Source organism: Canis aureus, chromosome 31 (genome assembly GCF_053574225.1).
Source record: "Canis aureus isolate CA01 chromosome 31, VMU_Caureus_v.1.0, whole genome shotgun sequence".
Lineage (NCBI taxonomy): Eukaryota > Metazoa > Chordata > Mammalia > Carnivora > Canidae > Canis > Canis aureus.
This window is the reverse complement of record NC_135641.1, coordinates 23,233,613-23,258,956: the sequence shown is the minus strand read 5'-3', so window position 1 is coordinate 23,258,956 and position 25,344 is coordinate 23,233,613. Positions and strand designations below refer to the sequence as shown.

At 38.1% G+C, this 25,344-nt stretch overlaps 1 protein-coding gene across 5 annotated transcripts; it reads left to right on the top strand.

Moving 5' to 3' along the window:
- Nucleotides 1-4,401: 4,401 nt before the first annotated feature.
- On the top strand, nucleotides 4,402-23,204 carry TRA2B (transformer 2 beta homolog). Of its 5 annotated transcripts, XM_077879988.1 has the most exons (10): nucleotides 4,488-4,696; nucleotides 10,783-11,058; nucleotides 15,927-16,060; nucleotides 17,091-17,253; nucleotides 18,327-18,515; nucleotides 18,721-18,836; nucleotides 19,711-19,794; nucleotides 21,008-21,067; nucleotides 21,620-21,693; nucleotides 22,200-23,204. In XM_077879988.1, exons 4-10 carry the CDS (start codon nucleotides 17,221-17,223, stop codon nucleotides 22,208-22,210), a joined length of 567 nt encoding a protein of 188 aa, XP_077736114.1. In that variant the 5' UTR covers nucleotides 4,488-4,696; nucleotides 10,783-11,058; nucleotides 15,927-16,060; nucleotides 17,091-17,220; the 3' UTR covers nucleotides 22,211-23,204. The 5 variants fall into 5 exon arrangements, with proteins under 5 accessions (XP_077736113.1, XP_077736112.1, XP_077736114.1 ...); XM_077879987.1 differs by lacking the exon at nucleotides 10,783-11,058 and having other exon boundaries at nucleotides 4,402-4,696; nucleotides 21,623-21,693; XM_077879986.1 differs by lacking the exon at nucleotides 10,783-11,058 and having other exon boundaries at nucleotides 4,402-4,696.
- Nucleotides 23,205-25,344: the final 2,140 nt, after the last annotated feature.

The window sequence follows — 25,344 nt, the reverse complement described above, 5'->3', positions numbered from 1 at the left end:
ATATACTTCCCCTACCAAGACAAAGTATTTATGGTCATTTTTCCCCTATGTCTTCGCCTTTTATCCATATATTCCCATCATCAAGATCAGTGAGGCCAGCCTCTCAGAGTCTACCCACTCACTGTTTCCTCTCCATTCCTGCTGCCAGTCCTTTCCACCTTGTCGCCACAGCACAGGAACCACATCCCACACAGTCTCTCATTCAACAGCCTGGCCCTGTGTGTTGGAGATATAGACATGAGTGACACATAAGCTCTCCAGACTGACCTCCATGTCTTTGTCCGTGCCAGGACAATCTTCCCTGCTTTCAGCTAGTCAGTCTCCTGCTCAGGAACCTAAAAAAGTACCTGTTGCCTATTCAATCATTTCTAAATTCATACTTTGCTTTCATTCACTCAACAAGTGTAACTAAAGGCTTACTACATGCCAGGTATTGGTACTAGGTATAAACCAGTGGATAAGATAGGCATGGGCCCTGTCCTCAAGGAATCTTGTGAGGAAGAGAGACATAAAAGCCAAAATCAGAGAAATAATTATAAAATTATTGTTTAACTACAACTGTTATAAATAATATGAGGGGTGCTTATAAAAGCACGTAAACAAGAGATTTAATCTAAACCAGGAAGCAAGGTGAGGCTTGAGATCTGAGTAGCAGCCCAAGTATAGGTGTGTTTTGGGAAAAAGGGTGGTTGTTGAATATCCCAGGAAGAGGGAACAGCTTATTCAAAAGTGTAAGATTGAGGATACGAGGAGTGCGAGAAACTGTGTGCCTATAACATGGCAAATGAGTGGAAGAGTAGCAGATAAGGAACAGATCATGCAGAGAATTAGAGCTTGTATTAAGGTTTTTTGAATTTTATCCTAAAAGTTATGAAAGCCATTGATCATTTCAGAGCATGTGGTACCATGACGTGACTTATGTCTTTTTCCCTCACCATTATATTATGAAAATGTTCAAACATAGTGGAGAGAATTGTACAATGAACACCTATCAGTTTGTTCCTGATCTAATTTTTAAATTACATCACATTGACAAGCATCTAGGTGTTAAAAAGGAGGAAAGAAATTTAATTTCTTCTTCTCGGGGAGGCTACCAGAAAGTTCAAAACTGGTACAGCTTGGCCAATAAAAGAACTAGAAATTAATAAGAGCATAAAAACACCAGGGATCATTGCAAAATTCAAAACAATTATTGGGGGAAAATGTACTAGAATTTCATCTTTATAAACTATAACTCCAGGTCCAAGGTAATGGTTTGAAGAGTTTTATCACTATTTTTTTTTTTTTTTTTAATGATAGTCACACAGAGAGAGAGAGAGGCGCAGAGACATAGGCAGAGGGAGAAGCAGGCTCCATGCACCGGGAGCCCGACGTGGGATTCGATCCCGGGTCTCCAGGATCGCGCCCTGGGCCAAAGGCAGGTGCTAAACCGCTGCGCCACCCAGGGATCCCACTATTTTTTCTTATTAGAATTTGAAATAAAGTGCTTAAAGCTGTAAAAACTCCACAAACACTAATTCAATTTTTAAGATAATTGGAAAATTCCTTAGATAATTGATCTGATGAGGCCCTGATATAGGTAAGGGGCATGGAAAAGAAAAGAAAAAATTTTTATTATACAGAAAGAATTGATGAGCTATGTTAACTAAATAAGGAGGGGAGAAGTTTTAGCAGAGACATTTAGATAGCCAAGGGAAAAAAGAAGGAAAAAAAAAAGAGAAAAAATAAATAAAAAAAATAGATAGCCAAGGAAGGGATTATTAAAATGATTATTTTAATTTTTGGACATGTTAATTTTTATAAGCCTCTGAAGTATCCAGGTAAAAATTCAGGCAGGCAACTGGAATTTAAGCACAAAACTGAGGAGGGTGTTCAGATGTGTGAATATAAAGCTGGAAGCCAGCAGCATGTAAGTCGCTGATTAAAAACCATGAAAGCAGTGGAGGATGGCTCTGGAGAGTATGTAAAGAAAAAAAAATAGGACAATTGTCACCTTGAGTCATCACCAAACCTCTGGGTCAAAGGTGCCTTAAATACTGATGCTGAACCAAGTAAGACTCAAATTGCCAATTCTTACGACTCAATAATAAAAAGACTGATAACTCAGCTAAAAAATGGGCAAGGTGGGATCCCTGGGTGGCACAGCGGTTTGGCGCCTGCCTTTGGCCCAGGGCGCGATCCTGGAGACCTGGGATCGAATCCCACGTCGGGCTCCCGGTGCATCGACCCTGCTTCTCCCTCTGCCTGTGTCTCTGCCTCTCTCTCTCTCTCTCTCTCTCTCTGTGACTATCCTAAATAAATAAATAAAATATTTTAAAAAATGGGCAAGGTATGTGAATAGACATTTCTCCAGGGAAGATCTACACATGATCAATAAACACATGAAAAGATGTTCAACATCATTATTAGGGAAATACAAATCAAACCCTCAATGAGATACCATTTCACACTTGTTAGGGTGTCTAGGATTATTATTATTTTTTAAGATTTAAAAAATTTACTTATTCATGAAAGACACAGAGAGAGGCAGAGACATAGGCAGATGGAGAAGCAGGCTAACCCCTGGGGATTGATCCCAGGAGCCTTGACCCCAGGACCCCAGGATCACGACCTAAGCTGGAGACAGATGATCAACCACTTAGCCACCCAAATGCCGCAGTGGCTGGAATTAAAAGCTCCTCAAAATGTTAAACATAGAATTAGGATACAACTCAGCAATTCCACCCCTAGGTATATTCCCAAAATAATTGAAAATGTATGTTCGACAAAACATCATAGCTGCTGTGATTACTCATAATGGTTAAAAAATGGAAAGTGCACTTTTGGGTACAAAAGTCTATCAACCAATGAATGAATAAATAAAATGTGATATATCTATATAATAAAATATAATTCACTAATGAAAAAGAATGAAATACTGATACATGCTACAGCATGCACAAGCCTTAAAAACACTACATTAAGAAGCTAATCATAAGGGACTTCATATTAAATATTTCTGTTTATATGATATGTTCAGAATAAAAACTATAGAGACAAAGTAAACTTCAGATTCCTTAGAGCTGGCAGGGTTGCAGGAGGGTGGAGAGGGAGATGTACAATGACTATGAATGAGTACAGGTTTCTTCTTAGGGGTGATGAAACTGTTCTAAAATTGCTGTGATGCCTGCACAGTTCTATATGTACAATAAAAACCATTTGAATTATTCACTTTATTTTTTTAAGATGTATTTATTTGAGAGAGAGCGAGCACGGGGCAGGAGGGGGGAGGTGTGGAGTAAAGAGCAGAGCGAGAGGGAGAAGCAGACTCCCACTGCGCAGGGAGCCCCATGCTGGGCTGGATCCCAGGACCCTGGGATCATGGCCTGAGCCAAAGGCAGATGCTTAACACTGAGCCAGTCAGATGTCCCTAAATTAGTCACTTTAAATGGGAGCATGGCATGGTATGTAATCATCTTAATAAAGCTGCTTAAAAAAATCAAATGGCCCTTTGCAGGTACCAAAAGTACCAAACCAGCCAGGTTATCATACTTCCTTTTTAATGGGTGATGGGTACATAGGATAAGGTCTGGATAGTACTGTGTTTATAAAAAAAAAAAAAAAAAGTATAAGTGAACAAGAGCAGTTGAAACCGAGGCTGTTCAAGAACTGTCTATCACGCCATTGGGTAAGAGAAGAGCAGCCCGGGTGGCCCAGCGGTTTAGCGCCACCTTCAACCCAGGACCTGATCCTGGAGACCCGGGTCGAGTCCCACGTCGGGCTCCCTATACGGAGCCCGCCTCTCCCTCTGCCTGTCCCTCTCTCTCTCTCTGTCTCTAACAAATAAATAAAACCTTAAAAAAAAAAATTAATCTTCCCTCCAGTGACATCATTGCAGTAGGCACCTCTGGCGCTTAAAATCATAGTTTACACCCGTGTTTAACGGTTCTTCCTTTCTGGACCACTAACTTCTTTCAGAATAGAGATTGTGTCTGATGTCAGCACCTGGAGATCTGAGAGTGCTTCACCATTTAATAGGTGCTCAAATGAAGGTTTTTTTCAGGAAGGATGCATCCACAACTGAAGCTAAATAAATGCAAGGCGGTAAACCATGGGTCGCAGTAGAAGGACATGGGGTCTCTCCAACCAAAAGGCGGCACAAAAACTAATAAAGCACAAGAAAGGAATCAAGGATGGGAAAAAAGGGCATCTCCTCCTTCCCACCGCCGCGACGCTTTCCCTGGAAAGTTCCAGAAGAGATGAGGGCGTGGCCGGTGACATCACCACGCCCCTCGGCGACCACCAACCGCAGGCGCAGGCCGTCCAGCACGCTTACTTTCCCGCCTCGCTGAGACCCAGAGATGGTGGGTGGGGCTGGGCGGGCTGCGAGGCTTACGTCACGTCCGGTTCCGGACGCGCCGCCGCTAGAAAGGGAAGACCGAGCGCCGAGGGGCGGGGCCAAGAAAGCGCGCGTTCTGAAAGGGGAGGAGCCGGCTTAAGGAGCGCCGCGTCACGTCCGGCAGACTTAGAGCCCGTGCGGAGGCGGTGCGGAGCGCTTCGGTACTCGGCGGCTCGGGAGCCCGTGCGTTCTGTGAGGCTGCGGCGGAGCCTCTATACAGAAGGCGCCAGAGGTTGGCAGCTTCGATTGAAGCCCGTCGAGCGGCGACAGCAGCTAGGAGTCATGAGCGACAGCGGCGAGCAGAACTACGGCGAGCGGGTACGTAGAGGTGGTGCAGGGGGCGGCCGTGTGGTTCCAGCTTGCATCTCTTCCCAGGCCCGTCGGCCTCGGCTCCGGAGACGGGCGGTTTAGACTCCGAAGTCTGAGTCTTGGAAGCACAGGAGTGGGGTTTTAAAAGCCCTTGCGAATAGTGTCGTTAGTCACGAAGTAGGCCACTGGCGGGTTTGTGTGGCCCGCAAGTCGAGACGGCGGTTTTTTTCCGTTAGAAGAGGGGAGAAAGATTAAAAATGGCCGCTGCGTCCCTTTGGTGTTGGGGGAGGGGAGCGGTATCTCATTTCGCCGTTGCTCTCCTGCGAAGCCTCGCTGCCGCCATCTTGGGCCGGCTGGCCGGGCGCGCTGCCAGAGGCACAAAATGGCGGAGCAGCCGCGCGTCAAGGCGGGCCCGCGCCTCACAGACCGAGCGGGGGGAGGAAGGCAGCGTTCTCTGGGAGGGTTGGCCCATCGTTTAGCTTTAGAATCGTTTTGTGGACCCCGAAAAGACGGAGTCTGGGGTGTTCTTGGGCCTTTTTTACGTCGGGGAAACTAATCCGAGGTAGACAAGTTCTGGGCCCGTTAGAGGGGGTTTCGCGCGGGCTTTTTGTCTGGCCTAAAGGGAGTGCTTTTTTCCGATATCGAAAGTGTTTTCTTTCAAAGGAAAAAATCGTTATCGGTATCCGATGGACGACACCCTGAGGCTACAGAGGTTTTCTTGTTTTATGGAGCAGATATTTATTTTCTAGGGGACTGTGTAGAAGAAACTGACGGGCAACCATGTATGGCGCCGTTATTTCCTTTGTTTTGAGGCATTCTACTTCTGTGAGCCACAGCTTATGTTGGTACACTTTGACTTTGCCTCCACTTAACCCAAATGTTGAGTTCGGTAGTGGTTTGATTAGATTGCGGGAATAAGACCGCTTCCGGGCTTAAAAAACGTGTGGTAAATAAAGCGTGGTTGCAAGCCTTGGGTATTCATGAAGATGCAAAAATACACAAAGCTTGTCAATCTCGGGCATTCGGAGGATATGGAGAATTTCTTCGAGTGAGATTAATGAAAAGCACCAGAGAACTTGATTTTTTTTTTTTTTAACTTGGTAAGGATAAAGAAGTTGGGTGCTTTGACAGTTGACTTAAGTTTTGCCTTCTAGTGCCATCCTAAGATCTCAATAGCGGTCGTCAGGTAAATCTATTCAAATACACTAGCAAACTTCTATGAAACCGATTTGGGGCCCTTCATTAAGAGGGCATTTTTTAAAAACTTCCTGTCTTAGGCCCTGAAACTTTGTAAAATTTACTGTGTAATTTTGGAACCAAATCTGATTTAACTTGAGTAATGAGGCTTCACCTATTCAGAGAATACTGGCTTTTTACATTTTCCTTTAAGACGGTTGGTTGCACCAACATCAGTGCCTGTACGAGTATTTTTAAGCTCTTGCTGTCCACCGTAAGAAAGTTTGGACCCAACCTACAAATTGTTAAGCAGTGATTGCTGATTCTACCAGTTGACTATATACCGTTGAATCTAGTCATCGGTGTTTGGAACGGGGGAAGCAAATGATAACTTTTAAGTCTTCGGTTTTCTTAAACAATTACTGAGTACTTTTTTGCGCTGCGAAGAGAATACAAAATGGCCGGTTTCTGAGAAGCGCTCTTAGTTGAATATACCTGAATAAGTTACTTGGAATGGTGTGCTTGTGAAAACGAACATTGCCCAAAAATAAATTGTATTTTACATAAGGGAGGAAATTGCTGAAGGTAGGTTCCTGGCTTGAAACAGCTCTGGGTTGCCATCCTAATAATTTGACATTTTTGATTTTTTTTTTTCTGGTTAAAAATATAAATCCTTGTTTTTTCCACAATTTTGTTTACATAGGTTAGGTATTCGCTAAATTCTTATAAAGGAAAGTTACATGTTAGAAATTGATTTTTTTTTTTCCTTACATAAGTTTTGAGTCCTGGAAGCATTTCTAAACTTCGTAGTTTTATTTGGCATTTTGTTTTGTATGTAGATTGCTTTCCAATTGGTGTATTGGAAGCCGAAGAGATTAGAATAGACCTTAAAAAAGGTTGTGATTCCTAAAGAACTCTGGCAAAACCCTAAAGCTTAATGGAACAGATTAGATACGATGCCATAAACAAGACTTAAGTGTTTGTAACAGGTCTGATTGGCTAAAAACATCCTTTGAACTGAAAGCCGTGAAAAAGTTGGATTCAGGGTAATAATCTTGGACATACCTGTTAATAGCGTCTCTGGAGCCTGAAAAATTGTAGTAAATCCACTCTAGACCCTTAAACCTATCAAACTTGATGTAAATCATTAGTAAAAGCCTGATTGGCACCATTAATGTAATCACAAATCTCCTTGGTTTGGCTGGAATTCCACCCAACCCTCCCTTAATTTAGCAGTCCAGAATTGAGACGTCGCTGTTCCTGAAGCCCCAGCATAGTTCCGGAAGTATTTTTTCCCCATTTCTTTAAACTTTAGAAGTTCATTTCCTAAATAGGCTGGTTGCTTGTGTACAATAAATTGTTTGATCACCCCTATTGAGTGAATATACTGACACTTAGAACAGTGGTTCAGTGTGTGCCCCTATTTCGTTTTAAATGCGTACTCACGGTATATTCTAGAATTTTTGTCCACATCACATTTTAGTTATGGCAGAGTAGTTGTGGAACATTTCTCATGAACGTTGATAGATTTAAATTAAAATGTCTCTAGAGTCACTTCCTTGATGTAGCCGAACTTGTGCAAAATAAAATTTTTCATTTCCGAGTATAGTTCTTTTCCAGTACTTTCCAAAAATTACTGGCAAGCATTTTTGGGGAATAGTTGACCACCTTTGCAAAAAGAAGTATTCATAGCAGTTGTGTCACAATCTGGACAAGTAAGAATATAAGAGTTGGCTGCAAGTTTGGAGGTGAGGTACATGGTGATACTTGGGTAATCTTTAAGGACCAGTAATGGTCATAATATTTAGGATATGCGATGTTTGTGTGGTCTTGTTACTAGTTTAATGTTCTGCCTTCCTAATGATTGTAATTTCTTTAGATTCTGCAAATACATCTATACTTAGAATCCAGACACAAAGGAAACACTATTGTATAGACCAGATGGTTTTGATTTCTGTCCTGCTGTCAAGATTACAATAGCAAGCAGTTTAAGAAAATATTCTGGTAGGGTATTGGCTATGGTTTTTGTAGAAGTAATATTTGCAATGTAGGTACATTGTCTTTAGTCTTATTCTTTGTGGAAATGATTAGCATCTGGATACCATCCCATCAAACTGCTTTTCAGATTTCTGCAGTTTTTCTCTTCTGCTTAATCTTGGGTTGTCTTTCTGTATTCTTTGTTTTTAGCCCCTAACTTTGAATTCTGATTTTCAAAAACTGAAACATCTCAATCTATTTCTAAAGAATTACAGCCATCGCACCAGTTCCTTTAATAAAGGATTGAATTTCCAGTGGGAGGAAATAGTTTGCTTTGTTTTACTGTGAGTCTGGTTAGGTACAAGTCTCTTGAAGAAACCAGGTTGAAGAATATTTTTCTTGGTTTTAATGTTGATGTTATCTGGAACTAGAAGGTGGCATTTTCAAACTGAAATTACAAGTGATTACAAGGTAAGTACTCGTTTTGTCAAACGATTAAAGAGGAATCCGGTGATGAGAGATGTTAATATCATTTACCTTTTCTTCCTCTATCTCCAATAAAGCCCAAAACCTAAGTGATAAACTTAACATTTCATAGTTCACATTTTGCCCAAGAGAATAACAGACCTACAATTGTGTATATTTTTTGAGCCTTTGCATTCTGTTATGATTAGTTTTCATTTGTGAATTTTTTTTATTTTATTTTATTTTTTTTAGAGGGAATAGAGATTGATGTTCAGGAAATTTTAAGTGTTTTATCCAAGCTTAGTTTTTTGGGGATGTGGGTTAACAACCAATTTTAGGTGGTGGTGTCACTTAGTTTTGTTTTTAATTAAGCCCAAAAGAGCTTTTCACTATAGCAAATTAGTTTTCAGATTCCCCAAAATCTTTTTGAATTGGGTTGTGGAAGTTATTTTCGGATTGCTACTTTGATCAACTTAGATTGCCCAATACTGCAGCATGCATGTATGAGACCCCTTTTCAGAGTCTATTATTGATGCAAGAGATGGGCTTACAAGTCAGATGAGCCAAGGAATATTCTGTCTTTTGAAGCATTTTCTCCACTCAATCTTCTGATAGTGTTTGACCACAGAAAATTAAATAGTCCATTGATATGAGCATTAACCTTTAAATTCATAGCAGGATCAGCACATTTTTCTTTGCCCTGTTTCACGTTTTAAAATATTACCTTGTCAGTTCCCTACGGAGTTTATACACGTTTTTAAAAGTTATTTGAATTCCGGTTGTAATCCCTAGAGTCATTTTAACCAAAATTGTGCTGATGATGGGAGAAGTTTCTGCTTATTTCTAAGTAGGATCTCTTAACCAAATGGACAATAACATTAGCCCCAGTAGTTAGTTGTCTGGTTTTGTTAAAGTGGCCACTTGAGCTTAGTGTTAGTAGTTGAGTTGAAATAAACTTAATATTTACATTATCTGCCAGCATGTTTTGATCTTCAAAAATAAAAGGGAGATGGTTGGGAAGGGATAATTAAAAAGGCAGGAAGGCGTCCATATTGAAAAGTTACGATACCTAGAGCTTTGGCCTCCGTTCTAGTATATTTATGTATCTAAGGCCCTGTATCAGTATGTTATCCTTAGGTGGCCTTAAAGAGGAAACCTGCTTGGGCATTCTGATTCCATGATTACATTTGTGCTGCCAGCAAACATTTCCCATTACATTTTAGTGATGGATATTAAAAGAAAATCAATTACTGTGACTCCCTTAAATAAAAAGCTATTTAAATTTTTTCCTGGACTAAACGATAATTGACTTTTTAAAAAAACTGGACTGAAATTTGTGCTTTCTTAGGAAAGACATTACAACACTTCCCACGATAGCCATGGTTGTCTTTATGCCCGGATATATAATGGCTTTTTTCCTTTTTTTTTTTTTTTTTTTTTTTTAAGAACCTTTAACCTTGCTCACCCCAAAAGAAAATAAAACTAATAGTGAGGAAATTGTTAAATGAAAGATCATAAGGTGAAGTACAGGATAACAAGGAGAATGAGGATGCTTTGTGAGGACTATTTTGTTGAAGGTATTCAACAGACACTAGAATACTTTTTGATCTGTTTAGTGATGTGGTTTTTAATTTCAGGAGGTGAGCTATAATTTTCTCTCAATATTGCCACCTTTAAAAAGTAGGGTTTCTCCTTTGGACTGCAGAAGATTTTAATACTTTGTTCATTGAGGGGGAATTTACAGGAATCTTTGAAAACACCACTGTTGGATTCAAGTTTGTTCTGCTTTCCTTCATAGCTACATGGATATAGTAGTTGGTTGACCTGATTTTGTCTTTTTATGATTTTAGTACTAAATTTAGTAGTTAGACCATATTTTAAAATGTCACTAGAGCAGTTTTCTAAGGGTGGGTTTTGAGCACTTCAGTCCAAATTTTGATTTCCCTGATGTTGTCTTCTACAGCGCTCTTTAAACATGCAGTACAAAAGTGTGTGACATTAAATACATTTTGTTACCTTATTATCTAGACAAGTCACAAGTTGTAAAACCTCTCCAACCCTGAGCCTTGTCATTGTACAAATGAATTGTCCGTGCTTTCCTTTCTTGCACTTCTGTATTAATGTGTCATTTTTTTACTAGAAATGTGCTTTTGACACTTGACATTTTCTATTGATGAATACAATAAGTAAGAAGTGTGAAATGTAAAGTTCTTAAATGTTAGATTGAACAGCAAATGTTCAGTTGCGCACTTCGCTTTCAATTTAAGCATGATAAAAATTTATTTGAAATAGACAGTTGAGGTTGATACCTTATATTTTAGAACCAACAGGAAGCTAGTTTCAGTTTTTTGAGCTGCATACTCTAGCTTTTTTTTTTTTTAATCCAAAAAAGGGAATTTTTTTTCTAGTTTCAGTTTTGGCACTGGATTTTATCCTGGAGTTTTAAAATATCTTCATCCTGTTCTTTTTCTATTAAGGTTAATGTTGAAGAAGGAAAATGCGGAAGTCGTCATTTGACAAGTTTTATAAATGAGTATTTGAAGCTCAGGAATAAGTGAAGCTGAAATTTGAAAAAATAAAAGAAAGAATGCATGCTAATTATCAGACCAGAAGTCCCACTTGTAGAATATTGAGCAATTTGTGTGAAGTGGGGAAGATGAAAGAAGTCAGAATTTGAAACGGAAGAATGAAGAAAAGAAATAAAAATGAAGTTAAGATAAGAAGTAATCTGGAATCAGAAAGCACTACGCTAAGTAATTACTAGTCTGTTTATGTGTCCCTGTATATTTTGCTAAACATGCATGCATTATTTGTTTAATAGAAGAAAATATATACAGGGCAAAGAAGTGCCTTCCAGGGGAAACGTTTAAATTAGGTAATTCTAATTTTAACTTCTTAGTCAAATGATTGAAATGCAATTTAAAAAAATAACCCTTTGTAGTCAAATATGAGGCAGGAATGAGCTCTCCAGCATGGGTAACAGTTGCTTCATGTTGTCCCTCCAGATTTTTTCATCTGACTCTGCTGGTCCTGGGGCATGAGCGAGTACCTTCAGAGTTGGAATATATTTGTCATAGTTTTCCCAGAGACTGTTGCCAGGACAATTATAGAACCAACTCTCAAAATTTAAGCAAACTAGTGAACAGGGTAGTTAGCTCCTTTTGGCATTAATGAAAATTTTTCTTTCCAGATGGCATAGTGGAAAGCTATGACCTCTTAGGCCCTACCTTTTAAGTTGCAGGTTCTATATTCACAAGGATGATTCTTAATTCTTTCCTGTTTAATGCCTATTCCAGCTGAATGACTAGGATTACTGCTAAAAAAATACAGTACCTTCCCTTAGAATGAGGTGGGTCACACAAGTGGACAGGATCTCTAACTCGGTGGCATTAGTGGTAGTTGCTTTTCATTCTGAAAACCGCTTTATTCCTTTTTCTCATTTTCTGCAATTAACAACTGTTATACTGATGTGAGTGGTATGGATTATAAAGTAGCTTTATTCTGGTTCCCCACTCCCACTAACTGGGAAAAAAACTTTCAAAGTTCTATTATTTCCCCTTCTGTGTGTTTTTAGTTGAATAAAAGAACCAGGTGATCAGTGTAATGTTAACTTTTCAGTTGGATGCGACAAGTAACGGGTCAAAATTATATCCAGTGGTAGCTAACCAACAGTTGTCTTCTGTTGGGAAAGCTAAGGGTATCACTTCTCCTTCCTGAAATGAAGATAACCTAAACTTTCTCTGAGAGTTTTCAGATCTTCTAGCTCTTGGAAAAAGTGGCTTAAGTGACATTTCTAGAAGGATCTCTTTTCTGGAGGTTTTTAGGGCCAATTGTCAATGGAAGATTTGTGCTTTTTATAATTCTTGTGTTTTGCAAGGAGAAGAAAATTATTCCCATTTATGGTAGTATCCGGCACTTGTTTTGTCCCAATTATTTGTAAAATATTTTTGCCATGTATAAGTAACATTAAGTTAATTTGTATTCTGAATTACTTACAGATTAGGTAGAGAGCTAAGGTAAAAGAGATGTGAGTAGATACTCTGTTTAAGTCCTTGTATTCTATTATTGGGAGATCTGAAAGGTCCTTGTCCAAAAGAGGAAAGACCTATTAGGCCTCTATGTGGAAGGAAAGTAGTTTGGAATTGATTAAATGGCCAAAGCTGGGTAGATGTATGGCAAAACTAAACAGTGATGCTGGTGGACTGTCCTTCAGGGTTTCCCCCACCACCACCCCTTGGCCAAAGCATCTTGGAGTATGACAGTGCCTCCTTCTCTCACCCTGTCCTAGTTATTAGGGTGGTAAGAGGGAGATGGATGGGCCTCTTGTCCTGGGCAGGTGGAACAGAGAAAATGAGAGAAAGTTCGAGGAAGATGCTTTTGCCAAGAAAAATCAGTAAGTAGGAAATATAATACTCTGAAATTGAATAAATAATTAGGCTTTAATTAGCATCTTGTATGGTGCTCATAGGAAATGGTCAACTCCAGAATTACTAAAATGAGCTTTAGTTTAGGGACCTGTATTCTTAAATGCTGTGTAGGTTTACTGCATTATCTGTTTAAGAGCCACTGTTTAAAATCTAAATAATTGAATCCAGTTTCTAAAATAATACAGGAGAAACTTAATGATTTGATTCACATGGTTTCTACTTCATCTCTTTCGAAAATGTCTTTCTAAGATACTGCCATTCTTGGAATAGGAAGATGAAGTTATTTTGTTGAAAGGATTAGGTTTTTTCCTGACCTGCTCTTTTTACGTTCTATATTGTTAGTATATGACTAAGATCCAATCTATAAAAACTTGATTCTCTGAGCAAAAATTCAGGGAATTTTTTGGCTTTATGTTTATTAAGTTCATGGTCCTTTTGCTTGAGGTATTAATGTCCAGAGTAGTGTTTTTGGTAGGGTTTTAATGCATTGACACAAAATTTTTCAGCCCTGTGAGCGGACTTTAGAGTTTTCTTTGTGAGGAGGCTTTCCCAGTTGGTTGTGTAGATTTGCCCACTGATTAAGGTTTAAAGTTAACTTTGAATTTAGATTTGCCTAATTTAGGTCTCCTTTCTTCTGGACAGGCTAAATTTTCTTGAATATGTTTTCAAACCAGTTAATGGCCAGCATAACTACAAAAAAGGGGTTTAACTTCTTTAAGAAACATCCTTGACACGAAAGGTGGGAAGAGATGGAGACATTGTTTAGGTGTTGGTCTAACCAAGCTTCAGTATTATAAAAGGGAAAGTCTTTGCATTTTTGGCTGGTGTTTCTATTCCTGGTCTAAGAAGTGATTGCTCACAAAATGTATATGCATATAGCCAGTCAGTTTTAGGGCCTGAGAGAAAAGCTTAGAGTTTCACAGATAATGTGTCTTTGGCCCTTTATCTTCTTTTCTTAGTGTGAGCAGACTAGTAAAGCAGGTTAGAATAAGGTTTTTCTGTTTAGTGAAGCAAGAGGCTTAAAAAGATCTTTCTATCCTCTCTTCTTTTATATTTTGGCCCCTGGGCTTACTATTTGTTGACTACAAGTATTTTATTGGTAATCTTTTAACTCTTATTGGGAGTTAAGGTGAGCATATTCCGCTCTCTTCCAGAGTAAAATGTTTTCTTTGGTTTACAGTAACAGCTATAATCATTCCATGAAGTAATCATTTCTAGCATTGAAATAAACAAAGGCAGTTAACCTTGGGGGTCCCTGTTTTCTAGTTTTTCTTTTAGATTTGCTTTTGCCTGTGATGTCAGAAACCACACCCCTATTATTGAGAATTTCTTTGTCCAAGGAGAGGAGGGCAGTGGATTGTGCTTTTAAATGTCTGAGTATGCAGAATATTTCCCAGAGAATGCCAAGAGATTATTTATTGGGGTCCCTAAAGCTGCAGTACACCTTTAACCATTCCTTGTTGTTAAAGGTAGCTGTTTTCACTAATAAGAATATCATCTTTTTCTTTGAATCTTTTTACAGTCACTCATGGGGGGATGGAGAGGAGGCGGTCACATTTTATGTCCCTTCACACCGTGTTTTATATAATGAAGTCTTAACTGGGAAGTTTTCTAGAATTGTTTTCAGGCCTAGAGACCAGAAGTTGTTTTGCTGGCTGAGTTACTTTCTTTCCTATTCTAAACTTGAGTTTCTTTTGTATTGCACATAACTTTTTTTCCCTGAGCATCATAGAAGTGATCTTTCAAATTTTCTCCCCTCATGTTGTAGATCACAGAATGTAATCTAAAAAGGCTGTAACTATAATTTAATATCCTATGCTATTCTTTTTAAGAATGTCCAGAATACTCTGAAAATCTACCACACAGGGAGGTCTCCTGTGAGCACTTTTATCCAATAGTTTCAACATTGTCTTACCCCCCTCCAAAGACTTACTGTAATGTTTTGGTTCCTTTTGAGTCTGGCCATTTCTGCTTTATCTTGGGTAGAAAGGCTTTACTAGACTTGATGCCTTTTAATATGCCTTAAGTTGGATAACCTGAAATAAGGTTGTCATCTTTGATATACATACCTTAGCTATCAGCCTCCGTGGGTTTGTTCTCTTAATCCGCTGTTTCTGTTTTGGCGCCTTGGCAGAATATTTCCTTAGTTCCATTATTTTATATGGGTGTCTTTTCTGCTGAGTTGACTGTATGCTTTGGCTCATTGATGAACCAGTTACCCTGTTTACTACCCATTCTTTCTCTGATTTCTTTAGAGATCTTCATTACTGTGCCACTCATCTACCAGGTAGTCTAGTTTTGATGGGAAAGCTATACAGTATATACCTAGACTTTGGTTTTTATGTACGATTCTGAACTCCCTCCCTTCCTGGACCCAGATAGAGCCCCTGATTTAATCTGTTCTTGTTTTAATATGTCCTTTATGTACCTTTCCTAGTTATTTATTCCTTGATCCCTATCAGTTTGCCCTGGTTCATCTCCATTTAGCCAGGGAAGCTGTAGATTTCTGGCACTCTTTCAGCTCTTCCTTCTGTACAGTTACTACCTTTCTGCCATGGCTCCATCTGGTTGCTTTGAGATTCTTAAGGCCCTCCCACCATGGTTAGATGGAATAAGGTTTAGTGTTCTTCAGGCTGGTCCTTGCTTTCCACTAAGTTTCTGCCTTTTGCTAGGACTTGAAACAGATTGTCCCCTGCCTCGATTTTTCTCCACTCAATAATAAATATAACTTGAAGTTTGAGGTCTTATGGGAAAAAAAGGAATTTTAAAAGTAAGTTTTGTGAGTCTCTCAAAGGATTTTGTTTTATTGATGGCAACTTGATTGAAATATAGGTATAAGGTACAGGTGTCATAGTTAATAAGATTCTTTCTCACCCTAGTCTTTATGGAGTAACAATCCCAAAACACAATCCTTGGACAGTTCCCTTAACTGCTTGGCTTTGGCACCCCTTTCTGAAGAGTGGGGTCAGTTAACTCTTATCCCTGCTCCAGAAAAGGTGGAAGTTTAAGTTAATTGGCCTATGTCAGTTGGAGCAATGTAAATATACCAGGTATATTCAATTCCTGCCCTTACCTATGTTTTTCTTATCTTGGAAGGGGATTGCTTTCCCTCACCATTTATCTCACAGCAGCTTATTTGTTTTTTAAAGTTGCCCAGAAAGTATACAAATTAAACTTTTGACATCTACGTGTAGGAATCCCGTTCTGCTTCCAGAAGTGGAAGTGCTCATGGATCTGGGAAATCTGCAAGGCATACCCCTGCAAGGTCTCGCTCCAAGGAAGATTCCAGGCGTTCCAGATCAAAGTCCAGGTCCAGATCTGAATCTAGGTAAGAAAGACTGTCTTGGGATTTTCTTCTGTTACTCTTAGCTTTGAAATTGGTGTGTGCTTTGAAAATTAGGAAGATAGAGAGGGTTAGATCATTTGTTGGCTTATTTAATATTGGTACTAGCAATGAACTTAATCATAAGTTCTGAGACAGAAGACTAAGTGGTTAAGAGCCTGGGCTTTTGGCGTTAGGGTTCAAATCTTACCTCTATTTTTTCTGGCTTGGGCAGATACTTAACCTTTTTCCACCTTAACTTCCTTATCTTTAAAAGGCGAGTTAGTGAGCAGTAGTTCTTCAGAATTGTGAGGATTCACGATGAGTTTAGGTATGACAGACTGCAGAACATTGGCTTTCGTAACTACAATTCTTGATAAATAGGTGTAGTCTAATATACATGTGTGTACAAAACAAAAATACCTTAACACAGCGCCTTTTTTTTTTTTTTTTAATGTTGATGAATAGTAGGCTATATGTCCTCCTTTGCCCAGGACAAGCCCCAGTTTATGCCTATTGTCAGGCATAATTAACTGTACTTCTTTTCTTTCTTAAATGTATCCTGTCTGGTTTAGATGACAGTTCATATGATCACTGTAGTTAAGAGCAATTGATTGGTTTTAAAACACTGCTGGAGGAAAACTATGGTGATGGTGATTTTATCTTAAGTGAATGATGGGCATAATGGGAGAAGCTGAAAAATAGAGGGTGGTATTCTGAGGGGGAAAGTGGCCACAAATCAAGCTAGTGTGAAGTGCTGCATGTCTTATGAGTATGAAATTTTTGAGTGTTCGTCTTGAGCATGTTAGTTTTGATCTCCTTGATCTTAATTATCTTAAATGGAAGAGAGCTGGTAGTGGTTTGGAGCTCTTCCTAACAGAATTGAGATGACTGTAGATAAATTAGAAAAATCTTGATCTCCTGTTAGTGTATGTCTGAGTTGTGTTCTATCACTTTAACTCTAGATTAATTAGAAGAAGTGAAAGCTGCATCTTACCAGTTACTTAGTTATGACCTTGAAGCCTTTGTCTTACAGGTCTAGATCCAGAAGAAGTTCTCGAAGGCATTATACAAGATCAAGATCTCGGTCCCGCTCCCATAGACGATCCCGTAGCAGGTCTTACAGTCGAGATTATCGAAGACGGCATAGCCACAGTCACTCTCCCATGTCTACTCGCAGGCGTCATGTTGGGAATCGGGTAAGGTGAAAAAATTATTGTTGAAGCAGTTTCCTTTTGTTTTGAAATAACTGATTATATTTGTTAATGGACCTTTAGCGGTGAATACATGAGTTCTTTAATGACTTTTTAGTGTTTTGAGGATAGTCTCTTCAAAGATACTTAGGTAATGGTGTACATTTTGTCTATCAGTCACACGTAAGCAAGACATGACGGTGTGGCTCGGCTCATCAAATAGGAAATCCACTTTTTGCATTACTGTTAAAATACTAATGTTAGGTCTCATAACATGTTGGTATGTACCATACTAATATTATTGGATTTTTCTGGGTTAGCTTTATTATTTTTTTAGAATGCTTTCTTGGTTTTCCCATTTTAATTTTAAGTGAGTTCATTTTGAGTACTTTGTTTTTCCTTTTAGCTTATAGAGATAATGCTATTCTTATGCTTAGAATAAATTCCTAGGATGTGAATCCCTTGGGTAAATTCCCCCTCCTGTTTCCCACCACAAAAATGCCAGTTTTGATATTCACTAGTATGAGTCCCTGTTTCCTCCTCCATTCACACACGGGTTTAATTCTGAGGGTGAACTTCATTTTGCCGTTTTTCTGCCCATTCTTGGGGGGCTTGGGGGGCAGAGGGAGGGATTCTTCAACCAGGTTCCATAGTTAGCATGGGATCCCACGTGGGGCTTGATCTCAACCCGGAGATCATGATGTGAGCCAAAATCAAGAGTCGGGTGCCTAACCAACTGAGCACCCAGGTGCCCCTTTTCTGCCTGTTTTTAATGCTTGCAGCTATTGCCATAACACTAATTTTAAATTCTAATTGTTGGTATGCCTGGTTGGCTCAGCAGTTGAGTGTCTGCCTTTGCCTTGGGGCATGATCCCGGAGCTCTGTGACTGAGTCCCGCATCAGGCTCCCCCACAGGGAGTCTGCTTTTCCCTCTGCATGTCTCTCTCATGAATAATCTTTTTTTTTTTTAATTCTAATTGTTGATTTAAATCTACTTTATTAGTGACATTTGAGGTAATTTATTTTAACTTTGGTTTATGATAAATTTTGAAGTTTAAAATTTATTTTCCCATTTCTAGGCAAATCCTGACCCCAACTGCTGTCTTGGAGTATTTGGATTGAGCTTGTACACTACAGAAAGAGATCTAAGAGAAGTGTTCTCTAAATATGGCCCCATTGCTGACGTGTCTATTGTATATGACCAGCAATCTAGGCGTTCCAGAGGATTTGCCTTTGTATATTTTGAAAATGTAGACGATGCCAAGGAAGTAAGTTAAAAGTCTACCTGTATCTTTGTAAAATAGTGCTACTATTGACTCTTAAGTACTAATGAACTTGGATAGGACAATTTTTTTAGGGTATGTTTATTTATACATTTACTTATAAATATGTAGAAAAATCTAATTTATAGTTTAGTGGATAGTTTGTGGCTTCGTCCAGGGTGTACATAATAACTTAATGTATCTTTCAAAGGCAAAAGAGCGTGCCAATGGAATGGAGCTTGATGGACGTAGGATCAGAGTTGATTTCTCTATAACAAAAAGACCACATACCCCAACACCAGGAATTTACATGGGGAGACCTACCTAGTAAGTTTTCTTTTTAAGATAAAGATGGATGGCTGAGTGCATTTTCTGTAAGAACTCTATGTACTAGGAGAAAGTCTGAGGTTTCATCCAGTCCTGCCACTAGGACTATAGTGGACTAGGACATTATAGTCCTTGGAACTATGACTATAATGCCATAGATCATTCTGGGCTTTTTTTTTTTTAACTCAGTAAAACTGTTCAAAAGAATATTCAGTGGAGACATGGTACTTGTGCTGCACACTGTAATTGGTAATTAATAGTCTTGATTAGAGCATTTTTTCATAATGGAATCTTAATTATTATAGTAAAGTCAGCTTTGTAACATTACTTGTGTGCATGTTTTAGTTTTTCTTTAAATATTCTCACTTCTGAAACGACATTCATCCAAATATTTTAATTTTCCCTCCTAGGAGAATATGTGGGCTTAACAAATTAACTTTTGAAGGCAAGTTTAGCAGAATGTGTGTATCCCTTAACCAAAAGGTTTTTTGTTGTTTTTAGGTCTTTTTTTAAATATATATATATCTACATTATTATAGGGGCCAGAGAAAGGACAGTGTTTAATGTCAGTGGAATCTTAAACCAGGAATATTGTTTTCCAGTTAACTTTCCTATTAGAAAAGGCCCATCTATGAATTAATTAGGGTAATATTTATTAGAAAATAATCTTCATTTTTTGCCCAATAAAGGAGAGTAAAGAGATTATACTTGAAGCAGTTGTCCAGTCATGTCTTTAGAGCTTAGCTGTGGCCTCCAAGACCCAAATGAGCCATCGTGCTATTGTCTGAACAGTTTTAAACAGTAACAGTCATATGTAGTTAAATAGGGAAGGAATGACATATGGTATCTTATGAAGGTATATTATTATTCATAGTGGCAGCTCACGCCGTCGGGATTACTATGACAGAGGATATGATCGAGGCTATGATGATCGTGACTACTATAGCAGATCATACAGGTAAGGTAACCATAAAATGAGATTTAAGTTGCCAAAAATTAAAAGAAGTATCTCCTCCTGAATCAGTTGCAACATAATTTAAGGCAGTGCTACACCTAAGTTTTCATCTTTATTAAAATCACTTTTTATATATTAAATACAGAAACCTAGATTTTTTTTTTTTTCAGAAACCTAGATTTTTTTTAAGGTTTAAGTGTCTAGTCAGTTTAATATGTACATGTATTTTTTTTTTAATTTCTTTTTACATTTTTATTCATGAGAGACAGGGTGAAGCAGGCTCCTTGCAGGGAGCCTGATGTGGGACTCCATCCTGGGTCTCCAGGATAATGCTCTGGGCTGAAGGCGACGCTAAACTGCTGAGCCACCCGGGCTGCCCCTGTATTTTCTTAAACGTCAAGTTGTAAGCCAACTGAAATCCTTTTAAAGTCATTGCTTTATAAAGCCATTTTTATTGTTTCTAATGTATGATGCACTGGAGAAACGGAAAAACTAAGTCTTATAAGAGTGCAAAGAAGTAACTGCTAAAGAGCAGTAATTTAGCAAAACAATGGCTAGAAGTTTTTTTTTTTACTACCAAAAGATTTCATACGTTTTTCTTTTTAGGGGGTTAGTATGGAAATAAATACTTAGAATACTTTTGAAGATAAAAATGGGGTAAAATTATTTTAGCTGCAGCAGGTCACTTAGACCCTGTCTTGCTTGTGAAAATGTCAATTGTATAATAGGTACTGACCCCAATAGTAATCCTTGATGCCTTATTGAGGTGTGGGGGCCTTTTTCTTTTTTTTTTTTGGTACATTATTTGGAATGTTTAAAGAAGTTAAAATGGTCAGCCTACTATCTGTGGAAGTAAACCTTTAAGCATGCTTCTGATACTATGGTCCAGCATTTTATCCCCAACAAAAACTTTTTTTGAGAGAACATTTGTGTGTTAATTGGCACTTAGGGATTAATCTATGTGGGGGCTTAGAACGTTAAACTTTCAGGTTTTAATTCAGTTAAGCATTTACTTTTAGAAATGTAATTTGTTCTGTTACTCATTTTAGCCACCAGAGAGAGCTCTATGCCAGTTTGTAAAAAGGGTGGCAAAGGTAGCACTTAAATCACTTATTTAAAAACTACTTTTTACTTCTCTGGGAGTTATAATTTTACTGTATAAATGTATCATTTTTAAAACTTTAAAAAGAAATGTGTTGCTTTTCTGCCTTTACAGAGGAGGTGGTGGAGGAGGAGGAGGATGGAGAGCTGCTCAAGATAGGGATCAGATTTACAGGTATGGCAAAGTATTTAAAATCTGCACAGTAAAATGGCTCACCTAAAGACACTTGGTTTTTACTAGAAGTATGTTTTAGTAGTTAATTACAAGTTGCATACACAAATTGGATTGCATGAAATTCATAAAATACTAAAACTGGAACCAGTGATAGTGTGTATATACATGACTTCATTTTATGTTTACAGAAATGAATTGGGCTTATACTAGGCAATTACTCAGTGGCACCATTTTGAACCTTAACATGAGATAGTACAAATTAATGTCACTGATAAGCATTTATTTAACTTTTCATTCGTTATAGCTATTTTTTTTGTACTATTGCATTTTTGTTAGCTTTTAATGAGCATCTCAATAAGCAAGTGAATATACAAGTCTTACAAAACCACTTTGAAGCACTAGTAAAATTTATTTTGGGAGTTCATCAAAAGGTGTTTGGGTTTAGTGGTTTTTGTATTTAAAACAGACTTTGAAAATAACATGACTATTGGTGATCTTTGTCATTTAACTTCAATCTATGGAGTCTTAGATGGTTTTGACATTTGTTTACAGAAGGCGGTCACCTTCTCCTTACTATAGTCGTGGAGGATACAGATCGCGTTCTAGATCTCGATCATACTCACCTCGTAAGTTTTTACCTTGATACGATTTTATGTATTACAATAAACTTCTTGAATTTAAATTATGGCAGATAGTTAATTCAGGTAGTTTTATCTATATTATAACATACCCTCCATTTTTGTGTGTAAGTTTCAAGGAAGTATATTGAAATGATCTTGGAATCTTGTTGCTAACCCAAAAATAGTAAATGTATACTACATTCTGGTCACCATTTGTTGTAGCATTTTTTTTAAAGGGGAGTGCTTCTAATTTTGTACAGCCTGGAAACAATTGGGTGGCTTTAAAAACTTAGTTCTTGTGGGTCAAGTTACACTTCCATAGCTATTTCTATTTAATGTCAGTTCTTTGATTTCTAGTGTAACCCTTAATATGAGAGTCTTCCTCTATTTTTACAGGAGAGAATCTGATGCATAGAATTTTCGAATGGTAGAATAGTCTGAAAGTCTCAACATTAAAGTATACTTGATAAATATGCTTCAATACTGAGAGACTAATGATTATTTCTTCCTAGGTCGCTATTAAAGCATGAAGATGAAGACTTTCTGAAACCTACCCTAAAGTTGGGATATTGTTTGTGGACAATATTTTTTATTGTCTCCTGTTTAAAAAGTGAACAGTGCCTAGTGAAGTTAGGTGACTTTTACACCTTTTATGATGACTACTTTTGGTGGAGTTGAAATGCTGTTTTCATTCTGCATTTGTGTAGTTCGGTGCTTTGTTCAAAGTTAAGTGTTTTCAGAAAAGTATGTTTTGCATGTATTTTTTTACAGTCTAAATTTTGACTGCTGAGAAGTTTCTATTGTACAAAACTTCATTTAAAAGGTTTTTCTACTGAATCCAGGGTATTCTGAAGATCGAAGCCTGTGTGTAAAAATGTTACCAAATGGTAAAAAGCAACAATAAAGTTTGGTTTTTACTTTTCTTTCTAACATCAATGCTTAGCAGAACTGTTCAGATTAGGTTGTCAGTAGTAAATTTCAAGACAAAAATACCCATTTTTCTCCAATCCATGAAACATACTATACTTACTATACCTGCAACTAAGTGTTAAAAATTATGCTCTGTAACCCTGTACTGCTAGTATTAGAACTAAAAAATTTTCAATACAGCCAATGCTTAATGCTTCTATAACTGTGGATTTGTCAGCCTTTATGTAATCTGTATTATATAAAGCAGGGGATAAGAAAAGAGGTACACAATGTATGCCTTTAAAAGGCTATTTCTTAAAGCTGTTACAAGGGGATAATGGTATTTCAACTAGTTATCAGCAAGTGACAAATACATTCCACCACAAATGTACTCTTGTTCTTCTAGCTTTTAGACTATGGAAAAAACTGAGTGCTTCAGAGTTCGGAAAGAGAAGGGAACACTACACCTGTGTTGTGGATGAACTGAAGACTTTGCCTGTTCATTTTTTAAATATTATTTTCAGGTCCTTTGCTTACCAAAGGAAGCCCAATTTCACTCAAATGTTTTGAGAACTGTGTTTAAATAAATGCAAATGAAAAGAGTAAAAGGCTGGTACAACTCAGTTGACATATAGAAGATTTTGTTTCAACCTTGTTACTTCTAATTAGAGGTTTTTTTTTTTTTTTAATAGTTTCCCTTGTACAGTATTCCTTGGGCTGAAATGTGGTGGTTTTTTTGCTTTTTTTTAAAATATATAAATTGTACATTCCTGGAAAGCATATATTAAGAGGGGAGTTAGGTACATAAGTGTCTTCATTTGGATGGTGTTATATTAAATAAGTCTAGTCTCTACACTTGTCCTGAAGATGGCCAGTTCAAGGTAAAGTGCAATAAGTAAGCAGGTAATTTTATCAAAATCACTTAATATGTCCCAGGTATTTTGTAAAACATTTTACACATACTCCATGGTAGTCTGTAGGCAACCATGAGCTATAACTTAAGTTACTTAAACAGCTATTAAATGGCAGTGCCCGGATCTGGGTGTGGGCAGATCTCCATCCACAGCCTGTGCTCTAATTTATGATGCCATTCTGCCACCAGCTTAGGTAACCATATGAAAAAAATAATAGGGTCACCTGACTGGCTCAGTTGGTAGCACATAGTAATTCTTGATTTCAGGGTAGTTAAGTTAAAGCCCCATGCTGGGCATGGAGCCTACTTAATACATACGGTTTGTAGGCAATGTTTGCAGGCCTTAATTCATCACACTGGGTAATGTCTCCTGTGCATACCTCAAACTTCGGAAACTGTCAAGTGGATAAAATTCTGCATGTTTGTGCTTCTAAACACCTGGAATTAACTTTGTATCTGCTAGATTATTTCACAACCAGTTTGAGAGTTAGAATTGGCCCCTCACATAGTTGTAGAATGTGATCCAGAAGGGGCTGGATTATATAGTTTTGTAGGGATAGTGTACGTGATGGAACATGCTACCACTTCTAGGCCCTCTTGATAAGGGAGGGGAAAGGGTAGGGTAGGCCAGCACCAAGGCAGTGGATGTGAGAACAGTGGGCATCTGGTGCAGGTCTTAGTGAGGTGCCCTACCCAAAGACCTGCTTGATCACATTATAGTGTGTGAGGTAAGAAATATAAAAGATTTCCCAGCCCTCTAATTGGACTCTGATCTAGAGTAACTTTGGAAAGCAAAGCAATCATGCCTAATTGATGCATCTGAGAAAGGTGTTGGCTTGCAAGTCATGTAATCCACTCATCCTGCCAATAAAGTTGTAAACTAGTAGTAATCAGTTGGGACTTTGGGACCTGGAAGCATTTTGTCTTAATTGCTAGCAGGAATGTAATAGGCACCAAACCCTGAAGAAAATGTAGAATTTACAGGTTTGATGAGTGGAAACTCCTTTACTGTTTTGGGATAGAAAACAAGTTGTCAATGTGCTCTGTTGGTGGTCATCTGGGGAGTCTCTTGGGTTTACTGTTGCTGTCCAATTTGAAGACACAAATAATGTCAAAGCCATAGGAGAGACATTGGATAATTTAGTGATTGGATAAATTAATAAGTCTTGAAATTCTTAACCTCCAGGCAAAAGAACCCAGGTTTTTATATGCCAGTACTAAGAATACATTGTTTACAGCTGCAGGCCTGATTGAAAACAAATGTAAAGTTGATTGGGAGGACTGCTGAATTAAACTAGTTAAAAAAAATTCATAATCATACTAGGGTCTTGTGAAAGCACACATTATTCAGGAAGTAAGTCAGATCCCAACAACTGGCATAAGTTCCTGTTTTTTTGTTGTGCTTTTTTGGAGGCCTTTGAGAACCCCAAGCCCTCCAAAATGCTCTTGATTCCCTTGCATAAGGAAAGTATGCCTCAGGATAAAACTAACAATTCTCAACCTCATTTCCTGCTAATCAGTATTTCAACCCTGCAAAGGCTCAAAGGGAGAAATTACGAATTATGCCAGGAAAAAGTTTGACCCAGAAGAATTTTGTTTACATTAGCAAAACTTGGTAAATTTTACAGGGGAGGATTTATTGATAGGAGTGTGGACACCAGCAGACAGATCTGCTTGTGTTTCAGACAACAGACAGATCTTACTTGATTATATAACCAAAAAATCTCTGGATCTTGTGAACATAGGCCTGACACAATAGAGAATTCATAAGACACAACTCTTTGAAGAAGAGTCCAAAAACCCGAAATAAGAACCACCTGTGCATATGAACTTTA

Bases quoted from the DNA above. Each gene is read 5' to 3' on its own strand.
- TRA2B (XM_077879986.1), top strand. From the start codon at position 4,661: ATGAGCGACAGCGGCGAGCAGAACTACGGCGAGCGG. The intron at 19,795-21,007 runs GTAAGGTAACCA...CTGCCTTTACAG, and splicing joins TACTATAGCAGATCATACAG to AGGAGGTGGTGGAGGAGGAG. The intron at 21,068-21,619 runs GTATGGCAAAGT...ATTTGTTTACAG, and splicing joins GATAGGGATCAGATTTACAG to AAGGCGGTCACCTTCTCCTT.